Source organism: Rhinichthys klamathensis, unplaced genomic scaffold (assembly GCF_029890125.1).
Source record: "Rhinichthys klamathensis goyatoka isolate OS25496 unplaced genomic scaffold, OSU_Roscu_1.1 h1tg000150l_1, whole genome shotgun sequence".
Lineage (NCBI taxonomy): Eukaryota > Metazoa > Chordata > Actinopteri > Cypriniformes > Leuciscidae > Rhinichthys > Rhinichthys klamathensis.
Genome location: NW_026606685.1, coordinates 694,193 through 713,227, shown reverse-complemented (window position 1 = coordinate 713,227; position 19,035 = coordinate 694,193). Strand labels below are relative to the sequence as shown.

Genomic DNA, 19,035 nt, shown 5'->3' with positions numbered 1-19,035 from the left:
GGAATATCTATTCAAGACGTTTGCGATGCGGCAGGATGGTCCTCACCGCATACATTCGTAAAGTTTTATCATCTTGACTTCAGCTCCACTCCAGGGGCGCAGGTGCTTTCGTTCGAATGTGCGCTCTGACTTCACATGACGGACACTTGCTCGTATGGCAACGTTGGTATTAGCGTTCCCAAAGCGTTGTCACGCAGCTCGAGTTCCCTGATAGGGAACGTCTCTGGTTACGTATGTAACCCTAGTTCCCTGAAGGGAACGAGATGCTGCGTGTCTATGCCATACTCCCAGCATGCCCGTGAGCACTTATCAGAAGCTGACGCGCTTGTGTTTCGGGGTGCTTATATAGTTTCCTGGTCGATGACGTCACCCGCCTATGACGTTCCGTCTCGCCATTGGACTGATTTCATACGTGCTTCACGACGCACTCACGCAGGGGCGTTCCCAAAGCCTTGTCACGCAGCTCGAGTTCCCTTCAGGGAACTAGGGTTACATACGTAACCAGAGACGTTCTTTTTCTGCGGCGAACTGGAAAAATCACCTGTTCCTCATAATACTAATGTCACTAATTCATTTTTTTTCTCTAAATTTACAATTTCCTCTAAATAAGGATTCATGATCCCAAAACATGTTAGTGTAGGTAACATGGTCACTCATTTATTCAGAGATGTCAAACTAGTGATTTAAATTGTTATTTGCATACACATTTCACATTTTATTTGAGTGTTAATCAGATATGGTTGAAACACTTGTTTGTGGTTTGTTTGTTTTGAATGAATACTTACTGCATCACCCAGTTTCAACATTTTCCAGATTGAGTTTTGGACTTGAATCACCCTGTCTGGGTTTTTTTTTTTTTTGCGACCGATTCAATGTACATTTTCCCTCACTTGAAATCCTTTCATAGTGCATATGAATTTTTGTGTAGTAGTTATATTTATTATGTGTTTTGTTGTAATGATTGAAACAACCCAATACATTCATTAAATGTCTTACCTTTGGGTAATTTAAGACAAGTTTGAGTTTTTTGTGTGTTTTTTTAAAAACATTCTTTTGAAGAATTTTAGTTATAATTGTTTTTGTCGTCTGAGTGAAAGGCCTAACGGCTTATCAAACAGAAAGCGATTTTGCTCAAAAAAACATGAGACGCACATAGTATCAAACTGCAGAGATTCAATTTACTGGTATTTTTGAAAAGGTCCTGTTCACACACAATCTCTTACCGGTATTTTACCAGTAAAGGCTGTATGTGTGAAAGAGGCTAATGACTCAGCGTACGCATGACATCACCGTTTTCACAAATTCGTGTTTTTGTAGTTTACACAGAGACGATAACGGTATATTTTTCAAAAAATTACACTTTGAAACCCGTTTTCAAAAGCTTGCATTTACAGGCCCCCAAGACACTGTTGTCGTGTAAATGAACAGCCAAAATACATTAAAAGTTTAATGTAATTCAAGCTAAGACGAGAGAAACCTGAAGGTCTTTTAATGTTATGTGCTGTATAGTGTACATTTATATAATTAAACTGTCTGCAGAAAACAAATGCACACATTCTCTCCTTCTATTTAAATGTTTTAGGCCATTTGAATAAAAGACATTCAATCATTTTGAATCTTATGCATGTGTTGCATATGTTTGCATATGTTTTGTTTTATGTGACATGTTACATATGCACATATATTCTTGTGACAGCTGTAAAGTGAGACAAAATAGCACAGAGTGTCATTTACACCCAGAAAGACTGGACATTCACTCTTCAGGTGACAAACTCTCCGTTTTGATTGATTTGTTTGTTTGTTTTTATTTTTAATAACATGCAAAAGCATAAGTGTGATGATTAGATGTCGTTTAAATGTTATGAGTGAATTAGATAAATTAGCTGAATGAGTAACATTATGCTGAAGTGTATGTTTCACCTTGGAAATATTATAGAAAATGTTATGTTTACAACTTTAGGCTAAGAAATGCACCACATTTGTTTTATAATTAATTGTTATTAATAGAATCATACAATTTTGAAGTAATATTTTGGGTAATTTAAAGAATTAGTTTAAACTATTGTGTAGAATTATGGCTTGTGATGTATTGGTTTACTAATTATGTCATTTCAAATTCCCTGGACATGAAAGTAATTTAATATAGGAAATATGAGTGTGTTGGAGTCTGGGATATTGAAGAATTTAATCTTGAGTCAATTTGTTTTGGCTTTTTTTCTTGCTCGTCTCTATCCAATAGATCACTGTTGCAACTATTTATTAATTTTATGAATGAGATTTTGAAAACTCAAGGAGGAAATGAACAACTCTACAGTGAACTTCACCACTGAATCATCCACAACTAATTCCTTTGGGCCATTGGACATTTTTGAAATGTATGCATGCAGTTTTAGTTTCCTGTTTGGTCTTCCTACTCACTCCTATGTTATATGGCTCATCATCACCACAGGAAGTGGAGTTGCATCAGTGTTCTTTAAACTCAATCTGTCTGTTTGTGAGATTGGTATCTGTGTGACTAGTTTGATTTTTCTACTGTGTTTTTGGTTTTCAAGTCTCACAACATTAATGTGTTTTTTAATGGGACTAGGCATCACCGGTCGTCCTCTGTTTCAGTGTCTGATCTGTGTTGAGCGTTACCTGGCAGTGGTTCATCCTGTAACCTTTCTGAAGTACAAACCTCTCAGATATAGAGTGATCTGCTGCACTGCGGTCTGGATCATAACTCTTGGCTCTTGTATATTCTCTATGTTCCTCTCGCTGAATACTATAGAACAAACGTGTTTTTTCTCAACACAGTTCCTCCTCTTCCTCTCCATCCAGTTGTTTTGTCTTGTGGCTGTTCTCAGAGCTCTGAAGCAGTCAGGACCAGGAGAGAGAGGGAGAGAGAGAAATGAGGAAAACCACATAAAGAGAAGGGCTTTTAATGTCATTCTAATAACTACTGTCAATATGGTCTTCATATATGTCCCATATACTATAACAGGACTCTTTAATATTGTGACAAAACAGAATTTTCGTGCACTTTGGTGCATTTGTATAGTTTGTTTTTTGCTGGCTGGTTTTGTTCAGCCTGTTCTTTATCTGTACCATGCTGAAAAACTATCGTGCCTCTGTTACTCAAAAGTTATGTAACTAATTCTTATTTATTATTTTTTATTTATCAACAACTTTTATAACAGTATAGACAATTTTAAATTATTATTGTTGTTCCAGTTGAATTGAAACTGTAAATATATCCTCCCAGAAAAAAAGAAAAAAAAACTATATATATATATACAGTATAGCCTTTGTCACATTTTATTTAGAGATCTTCACCACCTTAAAATGACTTGTGCATTGTTTTGCACCAATTTATTCCTTTACACAAATGTTGTTGTTTTTTTGTCTGTGCTTATTTGATGTTTTTTTTATTATTATTATTGAAAATGATGTCACAATTTTCAAGTTTGATAGTTGTGAAAGATATTTAATTATATGAAATCATTTAAACAATCGTGTTTAGACTGGAAGGTAAATTATATTTTCCAAGTATGTGGCAAGTAATATTAGTGTACTAGTACTATACTTGTATGTGTACTACTATTTCAATACTTCTTGGGAGTAAGATGGATAACATGAGCATGATCATTTAACAATGAGCATTTCAGCAAGAAAAACTAACTAACAATGTGTAGTGTGTGTGTGGCCGCTGTTCCAAAATGTTATTTATTTATTTTGGATTTTTTATGTATTCTTTTAATTTAAAAACATGGTTGGTACATTTTGTTATGTTTTACCATGCATGATACAACCATGTGAGATTTAAATAAACACTGTTTGAGTTGTTAATACCATGCGTCTCTATATGTTATTGAAGGTATGTTATTTATTGTAATGGCATTGAAAACAACTGCATTCAGCATTGTGTCAAAAAAGTCCCCCAAGAAATTCAGCCATCACTATTCAGGTAACACATTTAAAATACTGTATTGTGTAAGACAATGTAATGTTTAAAGTATATTGTACAAAGTATAGCTAAGTAATATGCTTTTGTTATTGAAGACAAAGTGTGCAATTTGTAGTATTTGGAATAAGCCAAAGGTATTGAGCGGGACACTTCAGATGCGGATTTAAAACAGACAATAAAACAGTATGTATACAGTTCAGGACAGTACGTGTTTTCATATCATTATAGAGTAATAAATGTGTTGACTAGATGCTGCATTAGTGGAGAACATCGGTATGTTTGCCGTCGAGGCTGAGAGGACGCTAATATTATGTAGTGAGGTTTGTGGTACCTGTAAAATGTCACAATCAGTAAATGAGTGGCCAATGAGCTATTGCGCCCGCCCATTCCTTTCCTTATACGGACTATTGTCAAGTCAAGTCATCTTCATTTATATAGCGCTTTTAACAAAGGATTGTTCCAAAGTGGCTTTACAGTGATAATAGGAAATTAAAGTAACAGAGATTGTTTTGGTTTTATAGCAGCTCTAGAATAAAGTTATTTTCCAGCTAAAGCTTTGATTGATTCACTTCCGTTGTAACGATCATTAGTCATTAACTTAGGGGGGGCTAACACAACACCGTTTTAACAGAAAACTCTTAAGTTCCCTTTCAGTCGAGAACGTCAGACGTAGTCGATGTCGACTGAATGGGAATCACGCCAGGGAGCCAATCATCTTCGAGTACTATTGAATGAGCCAATGGAAATTGGCGTGCGTGATGACATCACAAACTCCGCCCCCGCGGCGCGGGTATAAATACAGAAGTGGATGCACACACTAGTTGCCTTTTGCTTCGGAGCCGATCATTTGATATCTCTGAAGAGTGCTGTTGTTTATAACGAGCGAGTGTGTGGGTGTACTTCTGGAAGACTCTCCCAGTGCTGGCGGTTTCTACAGCGCGAGTGCAGCGGTGATCGCGAGCTTTGAGCTCTCAACTGCTGTTCATTTCTAAATGTCTGTGTGTGTTGACGGCTGGTTAGAGGGCGGAAAAGTAAGTGCTTCACTGTTTCAGTTCACTGTTTAGTTTTGCCGCGGTCATTCCCCTGTGTGCTCCGGCACTGGTGATGGGTCCTATTTCCTGAAAGAGCAACACGGGTGCGTTTCCGTCCTTTTCAAGATGTCATTCCACCCGTGCGTTTCTGGATACGGTCATTCCCTTTTCCTCTCTGACGGTCACAATTGTTGCATCACGTATTTGGGCTTACAGCACGCTGAAGCAGCTTTTGTGGACGGTTCATGTTCCCATTGCGGGAATATGACTGTTGAGGTGTTGAGATTGAGACTCGCCTTCGTCTGCGAAGCGCGAGTCCCCATTACCATGCCCCACCCCCGGCTGCCGTGTGGGATGGGTGATTGGACGATAGTGATGGATGTCTCGCCCGGTAACCATTCCCTGTGGGCTCCTCACTCCTCTATCACACCACAGTCGATGGAATTCCTGTTAGACGTGCTGGTCCCTCTGTAATGAACCGATCAGCCGTTTCAATTGGGGTTCCCCCAGAGGATAAAATGTCGATAGCAGCATCGGAGTGTGAGCTGGCCTCTGGAGATGACGACTCGGCTATGTTATCTCCCTCTGGGAGTGTAACGTTGCCCGAGCCAGATCCAGAAATGTCAGCTATGCTGAAATGGGCCGCCCAGGCTGCCGGGCTCGAGTGGAACCCTCCACCGTGTCCTGTTCAGTCTCGGTTGGAGGATTGGTATCTCGGGGCGGGCCGCGCTGGTTCTCAGCTCGCCGCCCCAGTGCTTTTCTTTCCCGAAGTGCATGGAGAGCTTACCAGGTTGTGGACGGCACCATTCTCTGCCAGAAACTGCCTGAATAGCTTTTCCCCCTTACTACCCTTGATGGAGGTGCGGTGAAGGGTTGCGAGGCTATCCCTCCAGTGGAGCGGCCTGTCGTGACACAGGTGCACCTGTGTCCGGCGGCCGCTGCCTTTTGGGGGATCCTCGTCTCCCCCCTAAGGCCTGTGAGTTCTCGTCCGTTCCGACGGCCAGAGCTTACAAAGTCTGTTGGCAAGCCGCCTCTTCTTGCGGGCCATGGCGCTGCTACAGGTCTGTCAGGCCAGGGCACCCATGGACATGCACGAAGGTAGCCCAGACCGTGCGCTCATAGATGAGCACCGCAGTGCTTCCGACCTCGCCCTCCGGGGCACGAGAGTCATGGCATGCACGATCGGTCTGGCGATGTCCACCTTAGTGGTCCAGGAGCGCCATCGTTGGCTCAGCCTGGTTGATATGGCGGATGCGGACAAGGTTCGTTCCTGGTCTCCCCAATTTCCCTAGGTTGGGCTGGTCGGTGACACGGCGGAGAACTGCGTCCAACAGTTCTCTGCCGCCCAAGCGCAGACGGAGGCCATCCGGCACATCCTGCCCCTGTGGCCCGCTGCTGCCTCCACCCCTCCGCGCAGACGGAGGCCATCCGGCACATCCTGCCCCTGTGGCCCGCTGCTGCCTCCCCAGAAACGCCGGTGATATTTATCACACCTACGTGTTGAGCGTTGCTCCTGTCCTGCGTGCGCATGTCACAGTCCTACTGGCGAAGGACGCGATGTAGCCTCTTCCTCTAGCCGATATGAAGACCGTTTTCTTTAAACCTGTACTTCATTGTACCCTTGATATGTGGTGGGTTATGGCCTTTTTGCACCTGTGTCAATTGAAACGGGCTCTTTTTTGAAAGCCTCCGTTCAATTACTAACACAGATGCATTTTCAAATACTCCGTCCCCAAGGTTGGCCTGCAGCGTTCGACCTGAAGGAAAGTACTTCAGATCTCTATCCTTCCACTCCACAGATCATTCTGTGTTCTTGCGTTCGAAGGTGCGAAGTATCAGTACAAGTCCTACCCTTCGAGTGCTCCATAGCCTAGCCAGTTGGGTCTTCAGGTCAACTGGGAGAGAGTAATCTCGCCCACGGGCTGAGTATCTCTTTTTTTCAGTTCATGAGAAGGACTTGGTCCAACACGTCTCTTCAAGAAGAGTGTGTTCGGCTGGTGAAGTGAGAAAGGGTCCCACTGGAAGATTTTTCAGAGGCTCCTGGGGCATATGGCAGACGCAGCCGCTTTGGCTTCCTCCATGTGAAGACCGCTTCAGCACTAGCTTTATGATCGAGTCCCGAGGTGACCGTGGCAGAGCGGCACACCCTGTGTGACAAAGAGATCACCCCGGCCCGCTCCTAGAACGAGGTCCACTAACACCGACTGAGGGGCCATGTACAAAGGATATGCTTTAACGGAGGCCTGGGCGACCTCCGACTGCATTGGTATTCGTTACCTCGAGTTGGCAGTTCATCTCGCTTTGAGCCACCGCTGCTCAGCGAGCTAGTACTGGTCTGAAAAGACAACATCGCGACCGTTGCGCTAAGCTTCCCTCGAATGTCACAACTCGCCCGTCACCTCCTCCTTAGAGTCAGAAGCTTCTGAGGTCATTTCATTCCACTATAAATTTCTTCCGGCCTGCTCAATCGTGCCGCCAACGAGCCTCATGACAGCTATGGCCAGGGAGAGTGGAGACTCCATCCCCTGGTGGTCCAGCTGGGCAGGGACCACTTTGGGGCTGCACAGTTACATCTGTTGCCTCTCCTGACTCGTCCCTCTGCCAGTTGTATTTTCTGTCTGAGCGGACATCCCTTGGACAGACACTGGCTCTCAGCTGACCCCGGGGCCCCGCAGAAATGGGTTCCCCAGTGAGCCTTCTAAGAAGCGGCTATGTGATTCAGTTTCGGTTGGCGCTGCTCAAGTTCAGTGATTTTCATCACACTCAGGTGTTGAGTAGAAATGCTCCTGAAGCTCAGTGAATTTCATCACACTCAGGTGTTGAGCAGAAATGCTCCTGAAGCTCACTGAATTTATCACACTTAGGTGTTGAGCAGAAATGCTCCTGAGCTCAGTGAACTTATCGCACACGAGTGTTGAGCAGAGATGCTCCTGAAGCTCAGTGATCTTCACATCATAGTGTTGAGCAGTGCTCCTGTCTTGTGCGCGCATGTCACTTGCACCTACTGTGCTAAGTCAGGAGTGGAACAGGTCTTGATAGTTGTCCCTTATTGGCCCAACCAGACCTAGTTCCCTCTACAGCCTTCCTGACTTCCCGCGTTCAAAAAACTGTCCGGCGACGATAATCCCTCGACAAAGTTGTGAAACATACTTATCTCTATTCTCTCTGTCTGAGTCGAGTGAAGAGCCTGTTAAAGCTGTGAATAAAGAGCCTGCTAAAGCTGTGAAGTACACTACCTCCATTCTCTCTGTCTGAGTCCAGTGAAGAGCCTGTTAAAGCTGTGAATAAAGAGCCTGCTAAATCTGGGAAGTACACTCACCTCCCTTCTCTCTGCCTGAGTTCAGTGCTGGTAGAGCCATTGAAGTGAGTTATCCGCCGATGTCCAGTCTGATGCCATCGTTGAACCCTGTGACAGAAAGAACTGAGCCACCACTGACCCGTCCACACTTACCAGTCTGTGGTGAAGCCTCGCAGAGCCACTGAACCCGGGCTATACTCACCTTTCTGGTGTCTGCGTTGGAGGAAGGGAACCAGAGCCCACACACAGTCACCCAACCTCGGGGGAGGAAGCTTGCACTGTTTTTAGAGACACTCATTTTAAACAAACAAATAAACGTGTTAACTTTAAAATTGTCATCAGCGCCAGCTGTGTCTGATCAGCGACCACGGCCACACACACATACAAACACAGCGCGAGAAAGAGTCAGTGAATTCATGAACCGTGACAGCGTGCAGGACAACCACCCATAATAGCATTACAATAATCTAGCCGTGATGTATATGAACACATTAACTAACTGTTCCGCATTTGTCATTGAGAGCATTTGACGTAATTTAGATATATTTTTAAGATGGAAAAATGTGGTTTTACAGATACTAGACACGTGACTTTCAAATGAAAGATTGGTATCAAAGAGCACACCCAGGTTCCTAACCGATGACGAAGACTTGACAGAGAAGCCATCAAGTGTTAGACAGTTTTCTAGGTTAGTATGTGATTCCAATAATTAGAATCTCTGTTTTTTTCAGATTTAAGTAGTAGGAAATTACTAGTCATCCAGTTTTTTATATCAGCTATGCATTCCGTTAATTTTGTGAATTGGTAAGTTTTGTCAGGGCGTGAAGAAATATAGAGCTGAGTATCATCAGCATAACAGTGAAAACTAATGCCATGCTTCCTAATGATATCTCCCGAGGGTAGCATGTACAGAGTGAACAGCAACGGTCCTAGTACTGAGCCTTGTGGTACACCATACTGAACTTTTGACCGATAAGTCATTTACTGCTACAAACTGATAACAGTCAGATAAGTATGATTTAAACCATGCTAGTGCAATTCCACTAATGCCAACATCATTTTCGAGTCTATTTAAAAGAATGTTGTGGTCGATAGTGTCAAATGCAGCACTAAGATTGAGTAACACTAGATATACAACCACGATCTGATGATAAGAGCAAATCATTTGTGACTCTTATGAGAGCTGTCTCAGTACTAAGTGCCGCTGCTAGCCATTTTGGTGCCCTAAGCATAATTCCTTTATGATGCCCCCCCCCCCTCCCCCCCTAAAAAAAACATTTTCATTTAGGATTTTCATTTAGGGGGCTAAGCCCCCAATGAGGGTATGATTTATAAAAAAAAATTAAAAAGCTAAAAAATTAACACTTTAGATTAGGGTCTAATGCTTACTATTAACTAGTTTCATTACCATGCAATGGCATGGTTTTATAATCACTGGGATCCCGAATTTGAGGCAGGTTAGTTAGGGGTGTTCGGGGGAAATTTTGGATTTTTCTGAACTACAGATGTGCATTTTAAGATGTTGTGAAGGCAAAAAAAACAAAAAAAAACAAATCGATAACAACAGCTTTAAAACCATATCAGTGGGCAGCTGATTTTTTTTCTCTCCTCATCAGCATCACACTCTTTTTCTCTTTGTTTTTATCTTGCTCTGTCTTTTCCCCTCCTAAAGTTGGCTTTTTTAATTTACTAAAGGTTACAATTTGTATTTTATTCTCAATATGTACACATTCATTATAAATCCTGTGCCTAACATGATGAAAACGGCTATGTTCATGTTTCTTGTCCCCTCACAATGACAGTAGCCTAAACTATTACACTAGGCTACATGTTACATAGGCCTATTTTCAGTTCAAAATGGCGAAATTAGACAAAACTATATTAGTTTGCCTAATTATTTTTTGTCATTCGTTTAACATTTATGACCTAAAAAAAACTGTCAAATAAAGTTAAGTTTAGCTACTTACATCTTATCTCGCACTTGACCGTACACTGAAGCGTCGAGTTGCACTGTTAAAATTCGCGCTCAGCGTCTGTGAACATAAAGCCCGCCTACTTTGATTTGATTGGTCATCTCAAATATTATGACATTGACGAGCAGTGACAGACCAATGAGGCTCAGATGAACACACACATGAACACACACACACACACACACACACATGAACACACACACACACACACACCCTGTCCTGTGTTTCTGACGTGCTCTCTGTCTCTGCTCGGCGCCGCTGCGGAATGAAGAGGAAGAACGGGCTGAATCTGATTATAACAAGAAGTTTGATGATTGGTTTTTCATAAGGCTATTTTTGGTGCCCCCTCAGCACTTGGTGCCCTACACACAGCGCGTGATGCGCGTGGTGGGAGCGGCGGCGCTGATGATACGGTCTAACTCCAGATTGAAAATCCTCACAGATACCATTTCTTTCTAAAAAAGGAACATAGTTGTGAAGATACTGCCTTTTCTAGTGACAGAACAGGTAGATTCGAGATCGGCCTGTAATTGACTAATTCTGTAGGATCAAGTTGTGTTTTTTTAACAAGCGGTTTAATCATAACCAGCTTAAAAGTTTTTGGTACGTATCCTACTGACTGTAACGATGTGGTTTTGTGTCCTGTCATGTTTAGTGGTTCCCTGTCTTGTCATTAGTTCTCCCAGGTGTTTCTTGTTATCCACGCCCCCTTGTTATCCTGTCTGCTCGTTTGTCTCTGATTATTTAAGCCCTGTGTTTCTGCCCTGTCTTTGTCAGTTATTGAATGCATTTACGTACCACGAGTGTCTTGTGTCTTGCCTGTTCTGAGTTTACCCAAGTCTGTATTATTAAAGTCTACTGCTGCATTTAGATCTGACTACCGCCTTTGCTTCCACGCAATTTGTGACACTGACAAAGATGAATTAATGATATTAAGAAGAGGATCTATGACCTCTGGAAGCATCTCTTTCAGTAGTTTAGTCGGTATAGGGTCTAACATCCATGTTGTCGATTTAGATGATTTAACGAGTTTAGAAAATTCATCCTCTCCTATAGCAATGAATGAATCAAATTTTTCGTCAGGAAGATTACAATGCACTGCCTGATGCAATACTGTAGTAGGCGGTTGCATAGTTATAATTTTATCCCTGATATTTTCAATCTTGTAAGTAAAGAAGTTCATAAAGTCATTACTGCTGTGCTGCTTGGAAACGTCTGGGCTTGAAGCTTTATTTTTCGTTAGTAGCCACTGTTTCAAATAAATACCTTGGGTTTTGTTTATTTTCTTCTAATAGGGTTGAAAAATAAGCAGATCTAGCAGTTTTTAAGGCCTCTCTGTAAGCAATCATGCTCTCATTCCATGAAATCCGAAATACCTTTCTTCCAGTTGCGCTCCATTTTTCTGGCTGCTCTCTTAAGGGCCTGAGGGCCAGATGTACTTACATTTACGAATGCAGCGTTAATACCGCCATGGCCAAGACGCAGAAAGCGCTTGATGTGAAACCGCAGTGTGCGTGTTATGTACCAAACCTGCAGTTCATCAGGTAATCTGCGCCTGTACCCACCCACTATACCGTAAATTGCGCATATTTAAACGCGCAATTGAATGGGCCTCCTCCTCTCACTGCTGATGCTGACTGTTTGAAATGATCCATGATGCCAACAATTGTAATGTAGCAAAGAGTTTAACATCTGCTGGAATGGAATGTGAACGCTGAGTCGTAGATTCAATGTCATCTTTGATTTCTTCCAGTAACTGTAATATTGTGTAGCTGCTTAATCTGTAACGCTTAATGATTTCATTTTCACTCAACTGAAAAAGTGTGATTCTTGTGGCAAAAAATCTTTTCAGCGCGTCTCCTTGGCCTATGTCTTCGTCTTGCTCGGATTACTGCTGCCATTTCACCAGGAGGCATATGCCAGGAAACCCGCTTCCTAAGTTACACCTGGTTTTAAGAGGCGGAGAATTGTCAGCGCAAAATAGAGGCGCGCTTTCACCGGCTTTTTCTGTACATAACGCGGAATACATAATTAGGCGCAGTTAACGCTTCACCCCCCCCCCAATCTCTTTATGTGACACTCCCACTTTCCCCTTGACCATCCCATTAATGCATATGCATGACACGAAAAGCACATTTTGCCATTTTCAGTTCCCGCGACAGGCAGTCTGCGCTTTCATCTCGGTGCGTCCCGTTCGTACATACCTCGCCATGGTATTATGCGCACTTTGCGAAACAAATACGCCTGAAGTGGGCGCAAATGCGTTAGTACATCTGGCCCTGAGTGTGCTCGTTGTACCATGGTGTTGGACTATTTTCTTTAATCTTCTTTAAGCGCATAGGAGCAACTGTGTCTAAAGTGCTAGAAAAGAGAGAGTTAAAAATTTCTGTCGCAATATGGAGTTCTTCTAAACTATCTGGGATGCTGAGATGATGAAACTGATCAGGAAGATTATTTATAAAGCAATCTTTAGTGGTAGAAGTGATAGGTCTAACATATTTGTAACATGGAGTCGACTTTGCAGCCTTGCCTAAATGAAGTTTACACAAGACTAGATGATGATCTGAGATGTCATCGCTCTGCTGCAGAATTTCAACAGCATAAACTTTGATTCCATGTGATAAAATTAGATCTAGAGTATGATTACGACAATGAGTAATTCCTGACACGTGTTGTCTAAAATGTCTTTAAATGCCAATCCCATTGCATCTTTTTCATTATCTACATGTATATTAAAATCACCAACAATTAGGACTTTATCTGCAGGCAGTACTAACTGATAGAAAGTCAGCAAATTCTTTGATATAGTCTGTATGGTGCCCTGGTGGCCTAAATACAGTAGTCCGCACAAATCTCAAACGTGATTTATCATTTACACTAGATATTGTGCATATAATAGATATTAAGCACCAACACTTCAAAAGAATTATATTTGAAACTAGACTTCTTAGTAATTCTTAAAATATTACTAAATTACAGCAACACCTCCCCCTTTGCCTTTCACAGGAGGTTCATGTATATAACCGTAATCTTGGGGGGTGGACTCATTTAGCAGTAGTTCCCAAAGTGGGTGCCGTGAACAGGGCCGTCGCTAGTGGGGTGAAAGGTGGTGACAATTATAGGGGCCCCCGCTGCCCAGGGGGCCCCACAAAATCCAGCAGTTATACTATTTAGGCCCCTGTTGTATGAATAATTCTAATATTTATATTAGTTGTATGCCTGAGATTTAAATGAAAACCACAAAAACGTGCAATTTGGGTAAAGTGACAAACATCAGATGGACCCAATAAAATTGTAAGTCCCACCCCAGCTCGTGAACAGAACCAATCAGAGTTGAGGCGGCAGCCTGAAGTTAACGATGAACTTGGTGGAAGAGCAGGAGACTGACTGAATGAAAAATGTCGGGGAAAAGAAAACATAAATCAGGTACCAGAAATGCCAGGAAAAGACGGAGAGGGAGGCAAGGAGAGTGGTTGTATCCTAGTCGATCAAGACGTTCTTAAAGACCGGTTATATATTGTTATTTCGCTGGGAATTAGAAAACTTCCGTCTTCAGTCTGCCGTGTAGGCCTACAGTCATTTTTTATTATCGGTGCGCGCCACAATCGACCGAATGATTACGTGGTTTAAATTCCTGTCTTTTTACACTATTGTAAATAGAGTTTTAAAAAAATTACACGAGTCACGACGCATTGCAATATGCATCTGACCTGCCGGCTGATGATATTTAAAACATCGAGAAAACACGAATACAGCACACTGCACTTGGATGAATAAATGTATTCGCTTTATTTAATAATATTACCAGTTCCCAGAGGTGGATAGTAACGAAGTACATTTACTTCGTTACATTTACTTGAGTATTTTTTTGGAAAATTTTTACTTTTAAGAGTAAATTTAATTGTGGGTACTTTTACTTTAACTCGAGTACATTTCTAATGAAAAAACTGTACTTTTACTTCGTTACGTTGGGCGACGTTCCTCTCGTTACTTTATTTTAATGCAATATGTTGTTAAAAGCGTAGTTTATTCTAAGCGCGCGCTCTTTCTTTTTTCTGGGCATGAGCGATGCTCAATTCACAAATGAATCACTCTTTTGAGTCGATTCTGTTCAAAGACTTCATCAAACAAGTTGGGCAGATCTGTCTAAATCGGTTCGCGAATCAGTTTGAATGATCTGTTCAGTTTCCTGCACGCACTGAATCGTCTCGGAGTCGTAACAGGAAGATTTAAGAACATCAAGAGCGTTGTATGAAGTGGCAGTCTACAGTACAGTCTAGAAAGTAAATCTGCAAATGCATCATATTTTTTTGCCAGCGATGAAGATCTTTATTAGTTGAACATCTTCATATGTTACTTCGTAAGCTGTCTGTGAATTAATTATTCCACACGACGATACATTCGATTTCATTTCATTCAGGTAATTCATTTTACAACCAAACAGATTATTACGCCATATCCCAGCTAGAAATTTTTTGTTCTAAAAATGTTCTGAGAACATTACCATGCATTGTTCTAATAATGTTTTCAGCGGGTAGTTTTATTTTGGTTCCCAGAATGTTCTCTTAAAAGTTCTAATAACATTCTTTAAAAACATTCTAAAAATGTTTAACGCTAACATTGTTAGAACATTATTCCCTAATGTTCTTATAACATTTTCAGCGGGTAGTTTTCTTTTTGTTCCCAGAATGTTCTCTTAAAAGTTCTAATAACATTCTTTAAAAACATTCAAAAAAATTTTCACGCTAACATTGTTAGAACATTATTCCCTAATGTTCTTATAACATTTTCAGCAGGTAGTTTTATTTTTGTTCCCAGAATGATCTCTTAAAAGATGGCATAACATTCTCTAAGAACACTCTAAAAATGTTTTGTGATGACCTTCTATAAAGGTTTAATCATAACATTTTAAGAACATTACATCCCCTAACATTCTTATAAAGTTTTTAGCGGGAAGTTTTATTTTTGTTCCCAAAATGTTCTCTTAAAAAAACATGCTTAGCTATAACATTGTTAAAACATACAATTTTATTAATCTCAAAACTAAAACATCAAAATCTAACAGGTTTATAAATGGTATCCACATAAATTATTAGATGTTCTGCGTACAGTAAATGCCCAACATTACATGAAGAACTCGGTAAAGTCACTCATGCGTCTTGACTGCTGTGTTTGCTCAGAGCGCTCATCATCAGTCTTTGCTTGTCTTGGTTCTTGCAGAAGAGTAATCCAGTCATCTGTATAGGTGTTCTACTGTTCTCTCTTCTAGTTGTCCAGCGTCTCGTCCAGTTAGCAGCATTGAGCTCTGTTCTCTGTGTGCATGGTAGAGTTTTTCCTCAAAAGAAGATCATGCAACAGTGTAAACAGAAAGAATATAAATAAATACATACACATATTAAGATCACAAGCAATATTGACATTGACAACTTTCAAAATTAGCCAGACTAATTAGTAATCCGAAATTGAAAGTATAAATATGATACCTTATGAGTATCTTTTTTGTTTCTGTAATTTAAAACATATACTTAATCCACATGTTAATAACACAACTAGAGGCTAAATTATGTGAACAAACTTTGATGTTGGCTTGAGAAGCCTGAACCTCGAACCAAGACTGGAACTCAGGTCGCCCTGAACACAGCTCCAGCATCACAGCGCTCGCTGCCCACAAGGCTATTGCTCTGACTTAACAGCAGTTATATTGTCTATGGATCGTTACATTTCTTACAGATTTCTGCATTGGCGATATAACAATTTCTAGAGTGAATTAATCATACCTGTAAGTGCAGCGTCTCTTTGCTATTAGTGAAGTTGTACGTTTTAGTTACTTCAAAAGCAGAAAGAAATATATGCTAAGCTAGTTATTTTAAAGCTAGTTATTTTAGTCAAAGTTTTAAATATGGATATTTTTCTTACACAAACGCATCGCTTCACTTCAAAAGGCCTTTATAACCCCGCCAGAGCCGTGTGGATTACTTTTATCATGGATGGATGCGCTTTTATAGACTTAAAACAGAAACTGCCATTCACTGCCATTATAAAGCTCGGAAGAGCCAGGACATTTTTTTTATATAACTCCGATTGTATTCGTCTGAAAAAGAAGAATGTCATATACACCAAGGATGACTTGAGGGTGAGTAAATCATGGGCTAATTCTCATTTTTGTATGTCTTTTGGATGAGATCTTTTATGGTCTGTGTTATGTGCTTTTAGCACTAAAGCTCTAGGAGTTAAGAGTTGAACATTTTTGTCTCAGAAATCAGAATAATAATATTTAGTTTAAATAGGTTAACAATATGTTGGCTTTTTTGAACCAACATAATTATTTCCTAACATTTGAAAAAGATTACTATAATCTGTACTATAATATAAAGGTAATTCTATGAAGATTTACAAGTTGTTTACAACTAAAGTTACAAAACCACTTACCAGTAGGCTACAAGCCTCTTGAACTCCCATATCCATTCACCTCTGCAGGTTTATGTTTGCTTCAATATTTGCTAGATTGTGTCCTTTACATTGACCACCAGCACCAGAGTAATTACCTGAAATATTTTAAAACATGGTCGGTCAACATACAACGATATTACAAGCACATACAATATTTACTAGAAAACACAAAAGACTGAAAACGTTTTAATGCTCTTTCCAATTTTCCCATTACCTCTTTATGAAATATTAACTTTTACTTTCAAAAGACAGCAAAGACAGTAGCAAAAATACGAGTATTCGTATGCAACGACACAATATTATACTAACGTTACCTTTGTTATAAATGGAGACGTTATATTGCGTCATCGGTGTTAGCTATATTCATCTTCAAACAGGCAGTTTGGAGTCTGGATTAAAACAAATCTAGCTGTTATTCAAAAGTAACATAACGTTACACTCAGATTTTATGCGACTGTCATACAATTATAAGAAAGTAAGATCTAACACTGAAAGACATTGATATATCTATGAGAAAGCTATGTAAATTGTAAACTGAAAAAATACACACAAAAAAACTTACAGTTGTGAAAGAGTTCTGTTCCGTTGACCAGGAGTTCTGTTGTTTGGGCCAATGTGTCAAATAGCCAATTCGCTCTGTGCACGAGAAAAATGCTAACTTCCGGCTTGAGGGTGGAAATTGGGTACTTCGTTTCCGGTTGCCGTCTTGTTTACATCAGTGGACCGGCGTTAAGTTAGTTTAATCGTTCGCAATGGACCTAAAACATAAAAAAAACCGATTCACTTTTCAAAGGGCAGTCGGTGGTAATACCATAATTCCTCAAATAAAAGCTGGGGCCTTTATTTACCTAAACTGCAGAAGGTAACAGGCTTTTATTAGAGGCAGGCGCTTTATTTAAAAAAAATCTAAATCAAATTTCCGTCTGGGTTCCATGCTCCTCAAGACAATTTCGTTTTCATTAAAGTTGTTGAAAAGACCGTTACACTAGCAGCACTAAATTATATGTGTGTTACATCTATTGTCTACTACCATCTATTGGCTGTACGTTACGATGAACTTGAATGCATATTAGGGGATGTTTACACCTGGCCACTTCATGTGTTTTCTCAGATCGGAAAGCTCTCTGATTTATCAAAACAATTCTACTTAAATCTGCTCACAAATGCGTTTTCGCAAAACGGATATAAATCTTCAATTCCCACGCTATATGCGGATTTAATGGAGTGGACGTCACCGAAAGCAACAGATATGAGCTGCATTTGATAGATCAGCTCATTTCTAAATCAAAAGACCGCAATAAGCGAGAGCGGCAACAAGCCTGGTAAGATAATTTCGTTTCTTTACTTTTAATGATGAGGAGAATTGTCTGCGACTTACTTTCACTTTAATTTGCAATAGTTTGCACGTTGGCTTTATGGATAGATGCTCGGCTGCCGTGATGCGTGTTGCAGTAGCGTTGTCACATCTTGCTATAACATTACATAGCCTATAACACGCTCTCACACTTATTTTTTAGCGTTTTTGGGAGGAGTAAAATTTAGATACGTGGTTTCAACAATCAGATGCATTTGATTTACACTTGTGCAGTTTCGTCTGGAATCTCGTCTCAGATCTCCTCCTGAAGAAGTGGTTTGAGCGATCGGATTTAAATTGTCTCGAATGTGCTTCGGATGGCATTTATACATGGTCTTTTCACGATCAGATCACAGAACACGCATGAAGTGGACAGGTGTAACATCTCTTCAATGAAAGTCATTTAGGAGATTATCCACACTAATTTTCCCCCGGCCTTTATTTGTCTCGCGTTGATCACGCACCCGGCCATTATCAGAGGCCCGGCGTTTATTTGAATACCGGTTTTTATTTGAGGAATTACGGTAACCAGGCGCTGCTGCATTGTGAAAAGTAAACAATGTTTAACGTTACTTCTACGTCGTCCATCAGGCTACCGGAAACTAGACACCCCCTATCGGTTTCGCAGCCGGAAGTAGCATATGCTAACGTGCACATAGTCTATTTAGACAACGGACATTTTGCGCCGATTTCTTCAACAAAAACGTTAGTACTTTCTTCGCGCTGTTTGTCGATTTCAAATGTTCTTACGTCACGGGAAAATCACGCTGTGATTGGTGGTTTTAAACGTCGATCTGTGGCTCCCAATCAGATTCTCGTCTCTTGTAAACACATTTCGCGCAACACTTCACACAGTTCAGAGTAATATCCTCAAAAAATAATAACGAAATAATAATGAATGCTGTTTTGATAATGTTCCTCTTTTATCATGGAACATTATGCCAATATTTTGTAGGTTAAAATAATTCTACAATCTGTTACCT

At 40.6% G+C, this 19,035-nt stretch overlaps 1 protein-coding gene across 1 annotated transcript; it reads left to right on the top strand.

Annotated features, from left to right (window-relative positions):
- Positions 1–2,298: 2,298 nt before the first annotated feature.
- Positions 2,299–3,222, top strand: LOC130090717 (chemokine XC receptor 1-like). The gene is made up of 2 exons (XM_056258230.1): positions 2,299–2,952; positions 3,214–3,222. Exons 1-2 carry the CDS (start codon positions 2,299–2,301, stop codon positions 3,220–3,222), a joined length of 663 nt encoding a protein of 220 aa, XP_056114205.1.
- Positions 3,223–19,035: the final 15,813 nt, after the last annotated feature.